Genomic DNA, 15,797 nt, shown 5'->3' on the forward strand with positions numbered 1-15,797 from the left:
ATGGACATCTCCTCTTACACTTCATGTGGATTAGCTATTTTGATCCCTGTATCCAATAAGGACAGATCCATATATGTAAGTGAGGTTTTCCAGCATGTTATTGCCTACAATAAATACTACTGTTAGACTGTCTTCAATTATTCTGACTCCATTTAATAGAGCAGATGATGGACACAATAAGAATCAAAACCATTTTCTTGCAGTACATATGCAGTACTATGTTTCCTCTATATAGTTCTAGATTTTAAAGCAGCTTGAAAAAAATGCAGCAACCAAAAGTTTAGATGTAGATTCTGTACGACAAGGCTGACAGAGAAAAATTTCAGGCCTTACATTCTTCAGATGTCTACTTTGGCTGTAGTGGCTATTAAAAAGTTATGTGTGACTTCAAGATGAAAGGCATTAGCAGCTTCTCAGAAAAGGATAATCACAATCTTCTAGAGATTTAATGAGACGTAACTCACAGAGGCTTTTGACTCGGTCTGCCGTTAATTGAATCAAAGTCAATGATGATCTTATTGCACTTTGGTTTGAATTTCCTGAAAATAAGAAAAAATATGGATAGATATTAGCCAGTGAGTAGTTAAATATTTTGTTTGCTTTGGCGCCAACTAAATTTTTTTTGAAGAAAATTTCCTTGGATTCACTTAGCGTTTTATCTCTATAGGAGCCAATTATAGTGCACCATACAGAGAGAAACCCGGACAAGAAAGACTAAGACAAAAAGACACATGGGGTTGTTTAGTCTGTATATTCTTCAGCTATTGGAGTTCATAAATTACCCAGGAGTCAAAGGATTTCTAACAACTTAGCTGCAGGAGGTGGCATCATGTTACAAGTTTTTCTGCAAAATTTTATCTCTTCTTTCCTGCCAAGTTTTCACAGCAAACTTTAAAATACACTTCAATAGTTTTTGAGCAAAGGGAATAGATTGCATTATGCATCATACAAGAAATAACTAAACTGGTTAAGAAGGAATCATTTAAAAATTATAACTTTAGAATTGTAAAATTAATATTGCAACAAAATGCATCCTTTTACACCATTAGAGCATCTGCTACTGCAGTTAGTAAGGAAGGTATTTGGGGACTAAATATATAATTTACAATCTACGAATAAACAAAAGGATTATGCAAATAGTGTGAATTTAGTGTCTCATTAGGCTCCACAATTCAGTTCCAGAGATTCGTTAAGTACAACTTGTATCCTTAATAATCAATACAACAGGTGAAAACAGTAAACACAGTAAAGGATATGTTGTTGACTACAGAAACCTTGAAGGATTATGATACCCATTTTGTCCAGACCAGCAGTCTGAAAAGCAAGTAACAACACTCACCATGGGGAAACTGTAGTAAGATTTCACTTGTAAAGGAATGATTTATGCCTTACTTAGCCAAGTAGCTTTAGGGGAAGGAAATACACTGACTTTAAAAGTGAATTTCAAATACTGCTGCACTGGTTCATGGGTGTTTCTTAGCCCAGCAGGTAGCTTTCATCGTAAAATTTTCTCTGTCAGAATTGCTGTACTTGTAAAATTTAAGAAGGTTTTATATTAATATTGTAAAACTTTTTGGAATTTTAAAGTCTCCCCATGATTGCGTAATTAGTCTCACCCGTAGCATGTTATTTGTATCAAACTAGCTGTCAGACAGATTGTCTTGAGATATCTCTGTCACTACTCTTAACAGATCATTCAGATCCTCATTACTTCAGGACAGATATTTCAGGTTTTATTCTTTTCTTTTAAGAAAGCACACTGCGGAAGACCAGATGGTGATAGGGACTGATAAATGATTATACGAGAACGTCTTACCCTATGTGGCTGTGTGGTGGAGCAGCTGCCCCACAAAGCTAGATGGAAGGTTAAAGCAGTCCTCAGGGAGGCTGCGCAAAACCCAACCAATGGGAGGTGGGCATGCAGAGAGCCAATCAGCAGAAGATTTGTCGGAGCAGCCAATCAGGGCCAGGGAGGCCATATAAGAAGAGCTGCTCAACAGAGCAGGGGTAGTCTCTCTGGACTGCAAGAGAATGACTGGTTGCCTTAGAGGTGTACCTTAGCTAGAGCAGAGCTGGGCAGGGTCAGGGGGGCAATAGGGAGCTCCAGCCTGAGGACTGCCAGAGCGAGGCCCCTGATAAAAAGGGCCAGGAAGGTGCTAGGGCTACGGGGAAGTGGCCCAGGGAAATAGGCGGTAGGAATTAGAGGAGCGGCAGCACGTGGTCGCCAGCTAAAGGGTCCCTGGGTTGGGGCCCGGAGTAGTGAGTGGACCCAGACCCACCTCGCTCCCAGTACCCTCACTTGTCACAGAGGGGGTGGCCAGTATTCAGACTGCAGTTATCCCCTTGAGGTGAGGGACTAGACTGAAGGCTACAGTAGGCCGCAGCAGCAAATGGATGGACTAGAGACAGCCAATTCCCCTGAAAGGGGGGAGAAAGTGGAGTGGGGCACAGCCTGAGGGCCATGCCCAGAAGAGGATGCCACGGTCTGGGGAGCGATGCGCATCTTAGAGGTAGAGCAGAAGTGATGGAAGTGAGACACCACTAGAGAAAGGCGCATTGGCAACCAAGAGTTAATTCCCTGCACAGCCAGCAGGAGGTGCCAAGGTGGTGAGTCCTGCCCTATCACAAGCTGGTTTAACTCCAGCTCAGACTGGTTGCGACGGAAGGTTATTACCCTTCCAACAGGGCTCCACGGTCTACATAAAACAAATTGGTGGTTCCAGTCCAGCTCCTATGAGTACACACACACCAGAAACCACCACCCCAATTGGCAATCTTGATGGCAGTCTCAGGAGAAAGGCCAAGGATTGAATGAATATTGGGGTGAGAAGGTAGGTCACTACCAAGTCCATGAGATTGGACTTAAAGCACATTGGCAGGGCACAGTACAGAAGCATCTGCTGCTGTTCTCCAGGGAGCACACGGTCAAAGGCTATCAAAGGTGCTGAATTGACTGGTACTAAATCTGCATGAGAGTTTTTGTAAGAGAATTGACTGTACCACAGAAGTTACATAACATAAGGAGAAAATAAAGCTTTTGCCTAAAGGTTGTCTTCCTCATACAGCAATTTCTTCATCTTCACATTTAAAATCAACCACCACCACCAGTCAAGACTATGTCTTACCTGTATATAATTCCAGCTAAATCAAACAGGCGACGGGCAGCTGTCATTTCAGGGCTATCATGGTATTTGTCAGACATAAAAATAACTTCTTTTATACCTAGAAATATTTTATCAAGAGACATGCTAGAATTACAAGCAGAAATAAATATGGTAGGGAAAAATAATTTAGATGTATACAGGCTAAAAAGGGCACCTATCCATACACTCTAGGTGCCACATCACATGAAAATGTATTATAAATTGTACCCTAAGAGTGGAGCAGTACAATATAGAGCTGTTCAGAAAATAGCTTCCCCATGAAAAATTTTTGGTGAAAATAAAAAAATTGAAATTTTCCATGAAAAACTGAAAACCAAGAAATTTCAGCCAAAACCTGAAAAGTATGTTAAAACAACAACAACAACAAAAAACAACAAAGAGCTGAAGTTTTCCATGGAAAGCGCACACTTTCTGTGAAAATTTTCATTTAGTTGAAAACACAATTTTCCATCACAAACAATTTTGATGGAAATTTTTCACTTAGCCTTTGTACAAACCAATGTGACTCATCATAGTTAAACCAGGAAGCAATTCCCCATTTTTCAAATACAGGCCCTACATATGGGTAACTGACTGTGCCCCAGCTCTTAATTAACTACTCTTGTCTTAAATATGTCAGAGGAGAAATGAAGAGGCAGAACCAGGAGTGATATTTAAATATTTCAATGGCTACCACATTTTCTCTGTTAAAATGCTCTCCTAATTAGGATGACTATTAACACTTAACTATTTAACTACTGATCAAAGCACATAAGAAAGAAAATGAACAACTATATTGTGAAGAGCTGCGAACCTTTTATTTTTGTGTCACAAATGAGTACACCTTGGTCTGGATGCAAAACACCATTAGTTCTTTTTCACACCAGTTTCAATCCCTGAAAAGTTCAGAACGCATTAACTATGGATTAAATTTGGTTCTTGTAGAATCCTGGTCATCAATGTCACAGTTACTCTGCCCCCTCCTGGTCTCTCTGTGTGCCCCTCTACCCCTAGGTCTCAGAATGGAATCACGTGATTCTCCTGCTCTCAAACCAAGTACTGGAGCGCAGACTCCTGTGTCAACCATGAACACCTTAGAGGTCTAACACACCCTGCTGTTCTTTTTCCTCCAGGACAATGACAGTGGTAATCAACAATCAAAGCAGAGCATCATTTATTTAGAAGAAAAAGCACTACAGAAAAAAAAGTGTGTCTTAAAAACAATTAGCCAACCTAAATTCTATGCTTGCTTTTCCTTAATGCTTACCACTCCCTAGATCTGGAAAGGCCAATTCCTTTAGACTCCTCCCAGAGTCTGTCTCTACAAGTCAGCAGCTTCTGACAAGTACCCCGACCTTCACAGGAATCGGACTTTTTAACTTTGAAGTCCTTTATCTGCTAGATCCCAGTATTACCAAACAACATTCACAGCATATGGGACACAAGTTATAGGATCTCTGAAACTAAAATTTGGGTCCTCTTGTCTGTCTAACATATATCTAAATGCACTTATTTAGGAAGCCATTGTATTACTTCCTTGTTCGTTTTTCTAATAGCCCCAATAGAAATCAGATTAATGCATCTAGAATAACTTCTCCTCACTGACCTGGTCAAATGCAGGACTTTGGCTATATGAACACTGAGTTTGCAGAAAGCCTGGTTGTAAATATACTCCACACTAAGCCTGCCATGCACTAAGTATCTGAGGACTTTCCTACTGTGCACTAAAAGTTCCTTAGTGCACTCTAATCTACTCTGGTTTCAAAGCAGGACAGATTAAATCGTATTAGGGGACTTTTAGTGCATGGCAGCAGGATCCACATGAACATTTAGTGTCACTGGTATATGAGGTGTTCACTTCTCCGCAGGGCTAATCCACAAAATTTTCCCCAGAGCCAAATTCCATTCTCTGCCCTGCCCCCAAGTGTGCCAGGGGTCCTAGTCCCCTTAGGCAATTCCTCACCATGGAATCCAGGGTAAGGCAGTGGACTGCATCCTTGCCCCCTGGGTTTGCACTCTATGATGACTGTGGAGTGCCTCTTTTCCCCGCATGTGTTGGGGTGAGGCAACCAGCACTTCCTCCCATCTGCCTCAGGTCCATTTACATTTTTATAAATCATTGCAGTTATAGATGAAGGAACAAATATCTTTCCCTCTCCCTCCTGCTCTGGTGGGTACCATATGGTTAGGAACATTCTTTACCAGTCAAAGTGTCCCTTCTCTCAGTGAAGTTTGGATGTACAGTACCTTTCACCCACTTCTACTTGTGATTGGCTACAGCAATGTTCAGCTCTGTCTCAGTTTCCTTGGTAAGGATAGGCAGTGAGCTAGCTTCCCTAGTCACAGAGTCAGGCTTCAGAGAATTTACATGTGGGCCTGTGTGACTGTCATCTCCCATGCAGAAATGGATAGAGGTCCTTCTCCACCCTCCACTTTATACACTTGTTCATAGATGCGGCACATGTAGCTTCACTTTAAGAACTTATCCCTATTGTCACAAGTAGGTGTAATTATACCCCCCCTCCATCCTAGCTTCTCCATTCAGATTTTGGATGACACCTTCACTCACTCTTATGGCCAACTGGCAGCACCTGATACCAGTCTTTTGTTTGTACAGGGAAAAGAGCAGGATTTTGGCTTAAGCATACAATATATCATACCCAAGTAATACATCAAAACGTGTATCTTCTAGCATCCCAAATACCAACATTCCCTAACCTTCCTGGGTATGTATAGGAAGGTGGACCAAAGGCAGGACAAAGGGCTCTACCTTGGGTATCTTCATTCACCTTTTACATCCTCCCAGAATTTGATGAGATTTCACTACATGAGGTCTGACTATAGTTCAGTGAGTCCCGGAATCCCTATACCCGGTAAATGTCTCCCCATTAACTTTCACCTTTTGCTCTCTCAAGAGATAACTCCTTTATAAATACATTTTGCTAACTCAGAGTTTTAGGAACTTAGGGAGGGAGTTTTATGGAACCAAAGTCTACTGCAGTTACACCAAATAATCTGAAAAAAGGCAAAACATTCAGGCACTTGCTGCAGTGGTCTAGATTTATAACAATTGTAATGAAAGATATAATTAAAGTAGGATCATAGAAGTCTTATGACATTTATGAGCAAAGATATTTTAAAATCTTAAAATATCTACCATGTATTACATTAAAATTAAAATTTCATGTATATACTCCCAACAGACCTCGTGTCAGGCAGAAGTTTATTTCTTTTCCCCATACTCTATTCTGTGTGTCAGAACACAGTAAACTGACAGTAATGATATGCAGCTCCTGGTCTAAGAAGTTGTAAACCTAAATTAAAAACATGCTAAGAATCACAGAGGATGCAATTAGCACTGGAAAAACTTGGCACCACTCAAATGCAAAAACACAAGAAGTATCTTATGAAGCTGATAGTGCAATTAATTTAGATCTAAACAGCAGCAATTTAAAATCAAATAAATCTGTTATAAGGTACTGATGAGCAAGCAGTGCTGCAACTCTGACAAATCAAGCTGGTATCTTTGCTCCTTACCTGCCTGGATGATGAGCTTTGCACATTCATTACACGGAAACAAGGCAACATACATGCTGCAGCCTTTCACATCAGCTGAGTTTTTGTTCATAATGGCATTCAATTCAGCATGGCACACTGGATTTTAAAAAAGTAGAAGAAAAATATTCATAATACTGTTCATTAAAATGAGTCAATCTAAAATTAACTAAGTGTTAAAAGGTAACTGCTTGTATTCTTTCAAAGTCAAAAAACCTGACTTATTCATTATAGAGGGAAAAGAAAAAAAATTAAACCAGAAATACCAAGATTAATGAAGGTCAATTGTTCTGACCAGGCTGCTGATTAGGAATGAAATCATTAAGCACATTAGCATTGCCATTTCCTAGCACCTATAGTAGGCAACGAAGCTCTAGGGCTGAAACTACTTAGTCTTCAACCACCTTAAGTATGGCAATATCTCACAGCTTCACAACTCTCTAGAGTATCTAATTGCCAATATAAAACAGCTCATTTATTGTTTACATGCACAGATAGGAACATTCTTATGGCTATACACGTGCCATGTACACTCTTAAGGGCAGGAGAATCATGAAGTAAAACTGAGCAGTTTTGTCCTCAGGGTGTCAGAACTGCTCAGCTTTGCTGCATGATTCTCTCACCCTGAGAATACACAAGAGACACTCATAACCATAAGAATGTTCTTATCTTTAACGTTAAGTGAGCATACTGATCATGAAAAGATGCCAGACTTCCTGAATGAAAAAAACAAAGTCCTCTATTTCTCTACAGCACAAATATAGCAAAGGCAGCAGCTTCACTGTACCATTCCACCAACGTGCCTCAGCTCTTAAGAACAAGCCACATCTATAGGTCTAAATTCTCATACTGGACACACCAAGATGGTATTTAATGTCTTGCAAACTGGAGTATATTTCAGTCTCCCTAGACATTCAATCATTCAAGGCCCCTGGGCAGTGCAGTGATGTGTGCAATATAAAATACTGGCTAGATGAATTAGATGGCAGTTCTAGCAGAGTACCCTCTGCTAAGTAATTTCGAGAACAATAGTGGATTTTGTGATTCGGATACCTGATGACTAGGAAAAGGACAGAGACCACCAACTTATTATAGAGATAGAATTCCAGGAATGCCACTCTGTGGGTCTGAAGCCTATTATGACTGTAGAGTCAGCATGAAGTGATGGAAACAGCTATAAGCAGGGTTAAGAGATCCTTTTGTTCAGAATGTCACCAGGCTCAATCATCTCTGGGTTCTGCAGTCTGTTACTGTCCAGTTTTAAGTCCTCAGCCATTTTGATGTTCCAAAATTACACTGGATAGCGTACAGCTACAGTAATGAGGCATTTATTTATGCCATGCCAAGAATCTCAGGCCTGGTCTACGCTACACAGTTAGGTTGATTTAAGATGTTTTATGTCAACCTAATTAGGTCAGCGTACACGCTACAGCTAATGATGTAAGTGCCTCACTATACTGTCCCACTGATGTAAGTGCCTCACTGCATTGACATAACTCCATCTCTGCAAGAGGCATACGGCTTATGTTGGTGTGGTTAGGGCAATGCAATGTGTATGTGGACACTGCATTCCTTACACTGGTTGTTGTCTGTCTTATCAATTTCATGGCACTGTTTCTCAAACTATTGGGAGGTGCGAGCTGTATTTTTCTTTTCTTTTCTTTTCTTTTTTTTTTAAGGGCTCCAGCTGTCAGCCCTGGGTGATGGAGGCTAGTGCAGAAGGGTTGTGCACATCTGAGAGGCAGGGGGGGAAGAGGATAAAAGGGACAGCCAGACCCCACCACGGCTAATAGTCTGAGCCCCACCACCCTGGCTTGGACTCTCCTCCTCCGCTCCCAATCACTCACGGGGAGGCAGCCCGTACTCTCCTTCTGCTCCTCCCTCAATCAGTCAGCTGGAGGTGGCAGTGGGGCTCCGACTGAGAGCCTTAAGGCTGCAGCAGCAGCACAAAAGTAAGTGTGGCAAAGTGGTGCTAAGTTTGCGTAAAAAGTGATATTGACACTTTTTAACATGGGCATAGTTTGAGGGGACAGGAGATAGCGTTTCCCCCCCAAACTGCAAGTTTTGGGCAGGGGTGCCGCCACTCCATGCCTGCCAAGGCTTGAAGTATGTGGGGGGGGGGGGCGAAGGGGCACGGAGGGAAAGAATGCTGCCACAAAGCTCATCCCCTGCAGGTGCCTTGCTGCTCATCCCCCAAACTACACCCACATTAAAAAATGGGGGGCATAGGCCCTAGGCCCCTAGTTCTGGCACCAGTGGGCCCCCCCACCACACACTTCCACAATGGTTCCGGCACCCTTGCCTCCATGCCATGATAAGACACTGGAAGGTGAACAGTCTGGTTAATGTGAAATTCAGAAGGCACCTTAGGGATGAATTTGAGATGTAGGTGCAAAAACACTTTGTCCTTGTGAAAAACTGTGCATGTCAGGTCTGCCACAAAGGCCCCAAGCTCCCCCACTCTCCTAGTGGAGGTAATTGGCTGTCAGGAAGGGAACATTCATGGACAGGTGAAGAAGGGAACAGGAGGCCAAAGGCTCAAATGGTGCTCTTATAAGCACAGAGGTAGAACCCTACAAATCTGCGGATACCTGCTTTATAGGATCTCAGAGGTAGGAAAGCAGCTGTCTGCAGCTCAAAGCCTATAAGCTGCTTCCCCACCTTCCAGATCCTATACTCCCTCTCCCCATACTTATTTATTTTGCAGAAGCAGCTGCCTCCTTCTCCAACTGATCTGATATGGCAATGACATCAGAAGAGGTTTCCTAAATTGCTTGGCTGCTTAAACCACCAGGATCGGAGCATGGGGGATTTTGTTCCCTGTCTTGACCTGTGATCACCCCTTTCTCTCTATACAGGGGAGAGAGAATACAGGATCTCAAAGGTGGGGAAGCAGCTACATAGGCTATGAGCTGCAGACAGCTGCTTCCCCACCTTTGAGATCCTATATACAGTACACACGCATGCACACAGATGCTCCTCCTGAGAGGCACTGAGAGATAGTGTGCTGCTGCAGATGCAGTGCACATGTAGATACAGATAAAAGACAGGGTGTGGATCCCAAGTTGAATACAAGCTGATTCTTGCAGATGTGGATTGGATGCGGAGCCACATTTTTGTATCTGTGCAGGGCTCTACAGAGAGGACAAGGTTCAGATGCCATGTAGGGACTGGTTTAGAACTGGAAGGAATGTCCTTATGATATCTTCAGGAACCTTGCAGTAGTGGGATGTGTAAAGACTAAGCATCCCTCCACACATGGCCTTCTAACATTCCCCCAACCTCACCAAGCTCTTCATCAGAGGCAAGGTCCCCACAGACCAGAGCAAAAACTCAAACCAGCACCAGACCCTACCAGAACAACAGATGCAAAACCTGCATACATATCTCCACTACTATAATGATCAATACCCCCCCGCCCCAACACACCTTTCAAGATTCATGGGTTCTAGAGATGCCTATGATGGCATGTGGTGTACATCATCCAATGTAGCAAATGCCTCAACAACTGAAATCAGATAATCATTATGCTCTCGAATGAACGTGCACAGGAAAATCATAAGAGACAAAAACACTATCACCCGTAGGCAAACAATCACTCCTTATCTGATCTCTCAGTACTCATCCTCAAAAGGAAACCTGCATAAACCCTGCATAACAAGTGATCCCGGGAACTTAAAACATAACTCTGCTGGACACTAAAAACCATGGACTCAGAGACCCTGGTTTTATGACTCCTTACATCAGTTTGTAAACAAATCCCACTGCTTGCTAACCCCTAGTTGCCCGCTTCATTTTAAGTGATCCCCCCTACAAAATGTGTTAACCCTTTATGCTTAACAATCTGTCCCAAATTGTATTTAGTTCAGACACACTGATTTCATTCTTGAAACCTGAGGAAGAACTCTGTGATGCTCGCAAGCTTGTACTTTCCAACAGAAGTTGGTCCAAGAGATGATATTACCTCACCTGCCTTGTCTCACTTATATAATAGATAGTAGAAATATTGTCTGATTTGACCTGAATGTGCGTAGACCAGACAGTAAGTAGAAATGTTTTGAATGCCTTGTGGACTGCTCAAAGCTCAAGCAGGTTGACACGCAGCCTGGATTCCTGCGGGAACCAGGAACCCTGGGCTCTCTGGTCATCCAGATGCACTCCCCGTCCTAGAGATATATTTGTGATGAGTGCCTTTGTAGGTAACGAAGGAATAAAGAGAACTCTCCCAAATACTTTGAATTCCCATGTGAAGGATGTCAGTATGTTCTATGGAACTGAGACCTTGCTGTTCAAGGAGCCCCTGCCCAAAGTGAATGCCGTGCTGAACCAGATCTGGAGGCACCATAAATGCAGACGTAGGTGACGTGCATGTAGTGGTCATGTGACTGACATTCAGCTCACAACACCCAGAACTGTAAGCCACTGTGTTACCCCAGAGCCTCATCAAAAGTGAGCTTTGCTGGAGATTACACTGTGTGTCAGCCACACCTGTCTGTCTGATTCACCAGCAAACTCCTTGAGATTCTTCCAGGCCAACACTTGCTTTGCAAGTAACAATCAGTGAACCCCATTTCCCAAGATACCCAGATGTCTCCCTGTGGCATCCACTCCCTCTCACTGGACACTTACAGAAGTTAAGTTTGCTGCCTCCAAAGAGACAGTGCACACACCAGCTTGTTAGTTTAGTTGAGGACTCACACTTATATTGAAAAGTAACAGCACTAAGATAGTCTTCAGGAAAACTAAGAATAAGTTTATTAACAAAGAACAGAGATTTCAGTAACACTAAGCAAGAGGAAAGAAAGGTATGGTTACAAACAAAACAAATACAAAAAACATTTTCTAGTGATAAACTTAATTTTAGCAAATTACAATCTTTGTCTAATCTTTCTTACATCAAGTTAACAGCATCTCTAGCCCACAAGGCTAAGGGATCCAACTTTCACAGGCTCAGAAAGTGCTGTCCCCTAAGTGACAAATATTTAAAAATTTGTATTTGGTCCCCTTGTGTTGCCCAAAGTCCATAGTCTCGGCCTCAAGAGCCAGAAGACTTCCTAGGATGCAGTCTGTGTCTTGCTTTGTTTACTTTATATGTAAATGCACTTTCATTGTCCTCTGGCTTCACCTTGTTAATTTACACTGGAGACACAGGAACAAAACATTTTTTTGTTTAGCACAGGCTGGGTTTATGCACTGCCTCCCAAACACATTTCCAGAATGCATATGTAAGTTTTTGTACACAACTCATACACTCATCACACAAAGAATGACAAAGGTGTAATGTGGAGGTAGTTGCGGCTTGCACCTCCTGGTATAATTGACCTGTGAGCAGTCAATCATCCAAGTAGGGAAATATCAGATTGCCTTGTCTGCAAAGGTACACAGACGCCACCACCACAAGCATCTTCGTAAAGGCCCTTGGGGCCATCAAGAGGCCAAAGGGGTGCACTTAGTAGTGAAAGAGCTCTGGGCCTATGGTGAAATGCAGGAATCCCCTGTGAATGTCCATATGAAAACGTGTCCTTCAAACATAGGGCCTCAAATCAGTCACCTTCGCTGAGGAAGGGTTTTATTGAGCCAAGGGTAGTCGTCCTGAACTTTGAGTGACATATAGAGATTTAGCTGTCCGAGATCCAGGATTGGTCTCCAGCCTCCCTTTCTTCTTGGGGGAGAGGAAGTATCTTGAGTAAAAGCCATTCCCCTCATGACAAAGTAGGACAGGCTCTATTGCCCCCAGCTGGAGAAAGGAATCCATCTCTGCTTGAGAATCCTCTAATGCAGGGGTCATCAACCTTTCAGAAGTGGTGTGCCAAGTCTTCATCTATTCACTCTAATTTACGGTTTTGCATGCCAGTAATACATTTTAATGTTTTTAGAAGATCTTTCTATAAGTCTAGAATATATAACTGAACTATTGTTGTATGTAAAGTAAATAAGGTTTTAAAAATATTTAAGAAGCTTAATTTAAAATTAAATAAAAATGCAGAGCCCCCTGGGACCCGGGCAGTGTGAGTGCCACTGAAAATCAGCTCGTGCCGCCTTTGGCATGCGTGCCATAGGTTGCCTACCCCTGCTCTAATGAGAGGGATTCCTGGAAAGGGACAGGGAGGGGGCAGACAGTAACTCTCACATAAACCCATTTGATATAATATCCAGGATCCATCTGTCCAGTATGATAAGGTGCCTCATTGCAGAAAATGTGCCAGGCAGCCACTGAATGGGATGGCAATAAGCAGTGTGGAGACCGGTTGGCGGTTCTGATGCATCTCATCAAAATGACTTTCTGGGACTGAAGAGAAGGGACCAGTTGGGCTGGGTGCCTATCACACAGGAGTCCTTTTCTGGAAAAATGGATAGAGGTGCTGGGAGGAACCTCAGAGGAGGCCTAGAATATTTTCTCCAGGGTACAGAGAGAGAGAGTGAGTGAGTGTGTGTGTGAGTATGTATATCCCCAGAGAGCGGAGGGTAGACCAAGAGTCCTTAAGCGTAGGCAGGGAGTCATCTGTTTTCCTCACTGAAAAGGGGAGGGCCTTTACAGTTGTTTGAACCTTTTTGGGGAACACAGGCCTGGAGTCAATCTCATGACAAGGGAGTCATGGAGCATGATGCCATCTCCACCATAACAAGGGACACTTTGAGGGAAAGATCTGGTGACTAGCTTGTTATGAGGAGTAGGCTTGAGCTGGTGCAAACAACCTAGATCACTAAGGAGTTTGGGTGAGAAAACAAATATTCTGCCCCTCTGAAAGGAACAAAGTACCTCTTCTCAGCCCTCTTAGGGGATAGGGTGCAAGTGGCAGATGTATGTCAGATTGCTTTAGTAGGCTCCACTATGGCTTTGTTAAATCATAAGTGCCACTCAAGAGAAAACCACAGCCTACAGAATGTCCAAGAGCTTATGTTTGAGATCCTGAACCACCTCAGATGGTATCTGAAGAGATTCTGTAATCCTTCTGAGAAAGTCCTGGTACTGCTTATAATCACCCAGCAGCAAGGGAGAGGCTCATGACACTGCCTCATCTGTTTCTACAGACAGAAAGAGACTCAAGGGATTGAACTGATTTTACAAAAACTGTCAAAATAAAAATATTCATTTAGGTGAAGCTCAAGCAAGAAAGCTTTCATTCCAAAAGCAATGTGTTTGAGAAAGTCTTGAGCAACTGAAAAAGCGAGGAAAGAGCTAGAGCAAAATATTTTGCTTTGGCTGATCTGAAATTGCATTGATTTAAAGGATCTGCATCCCTCTCAGGTGGTATCAGTTTACCCCCTTTATACACAGTTAGCCTATCTGTGCCTTAATTTACCTATGTGACTGGTTTAATTTCATGTGACATGTCAGTGGAAGAGCCAGAAATTGAACCCAGGAGTCCTGACTACCCTATGTTAATAGGTAAGTAGTTCTCCCTAGTTTTCTAGCATCTTGATACCAACAGGCTGGGAACGTCCACCATTATTAACAATACATATTGGATTACAAATCCCAGTTTCAAGCAATAAGAGATTAACTCCTCTATTCATATGAATTCTGCACAGGTATATAATACAACATAAGGTTTCCAAAACTGAGACTGTTAGAGCTACCAATTTTACAATATCCTGTGGGGAAAATTCCACCATCCTTTCCCTCCCTCCGTACACGACAGCAGGGTCAGAAAAACATGTTAAGTTCTCATTACATGGTTATTTCTACTGCTAACCAAGTCTTTGGAGAATATTTTCCGAGCCACTTTTTCAGAATGGAAGCCAACATTGGAACCTTATCTACAGTGTTGACTATTTGTGAATGCTTTAATAAAAAAAAGTGTGTGTGTGTGTGGGGGGGGAAAACTAACCTCACTACTCTTTAGCAAGAATATATTTCTTACTACTATCTTATTGCCTACCATATCACATTTCTACTTCCTTTCACCTTGCACCATATTGTCCCATGTTGAAGGTCTGATCTAGTGTTAGGATCTAATATTTAACCCAAAGTCTTTCCTATAGTACATCAAACAAAAGAGGCCTTTCTTCACACTATTCCTGTTGCTTTCTGCATATCCTCTATCCTGCCATGAAAATGTCCTCAGTGTATTGTAATGTCAAAACTACTCTTCCCACCTAATAAAAAAGTGTTTGGCCCAAACAACACTAATAAAAAGAACCATATGAGCATTAATACGTTATGTTTACTTGCTTGACCAAGAAGTTTGATAACAGATCACTATAAAATTTCACGTAGTAAGTAGCAGTCACAAAGGAAATCTGGTGCAAAGTTTGACTTTTCTATGTTACCAGGCATTAACAATTACCTTTTGAAACAGACACTAAAGTGTTTTGAAATATTATGCACTAGAAATGGAACTGTATATACATAAAATGCATTATGTTATAAACTTTTGTTTTACTATAAAATAGAGTTAAATAGTAACACTTGCTTTATTAACAACAAAAAGAAAAAAGGAGTACTTGTGGCATCTTAGAGACTAACCAATTTATTTGAGCATAAGCTTTCGTGAGCTACAGCTCACTTCATCGGATGCATTCAGTCAGACTAACACGGCTGCTACTCTGAAACCTTTTATTAACAACGTGGTTAGTTGGGCAGTATGAGAGTTTATGAACTGTGTGATCCTTATATGTACCTTAAGTGAATGTATTGCCAACTTTTGTGGTTTTAAAGCAAGTGTCATATTTGGTGCGCTTCCTGAAAGTCCCAGCTCCTGGAGTTGTGAATGTGTGACAATCTCAGCTCTCATTAAAATAAAGTAAGTTTCTAGCTCTCCTGGTTCTGTAGAAAAGCTTGAAAATGTAACTTGAGTGTACCCTAGAAGTTCAAAAAAATCAGAAGGCAAATAAATTCTTAATAATTCATTACTGGGCACAGCAAAGAGAGAGGGAGGTGGCGCTAACAGTTTTTGAATGCTTACAGTTGTCAATACAGAAATGTAATTAACAACATCAAATCAGGTTTTACCTTGTCAGCTTGTTAGGGGATCTGGGGGTCATAGTGGATCACAAGCTAAACATTAGTCAACAGTGTAACACTGTTGCAAAAAACAAACAAACAAAAAAAAAAAACACAAAACACGCAAACATCATTCTGGGATGTTGTCAAGG

At 41.9% G+C, this 15,797-nt stretch overlaps 1 protein-coding gene across 1 annotated transcript in view; it reads right to left on the minus strand.

Moving 5' to 3' along the window:
* DCTD (dCMP deaminase) overlaps window positions 1–15,797 on the minus strand; it is a 35,014-nt gene that overhangs the window by 4,904 nt on the left and 14,313 nt on the right. Inside the window, exons 4-6 of the mRNA XM_077815505.1 lie at window positions 6,681–6,797; window positions 3,126–3,222; window positions 465–539 (exon numbers count right to left, since the gene is read on the minus strand). Of these exons, the coding sequence (XP_077671631.1) occupies window positions 465–539; window positions 3,126–3,222; window positions 6,681–6,797 (289 nt within the window). The remainder of the gene's footprint in view (window positions 1–464; window positions 540–3,125; window positions 3,223–6,680; window positions 6,798–15,797) is intronic.

The sequence above is a fragment of the Eretmochelys imbricata genome, chromosome 4 (assembly GCF_965152235.1).
Source record: "Eretmochelys imbricata isolate rEreImb1 chromosome 4, rEreImb1.hap1, whole genome shotgun sequence".
NCBI lineage: Eukaryota > Metazoa > Chordata > Testudines > Cheloniidae > Eretmochelys > Eretmochelys imbricata.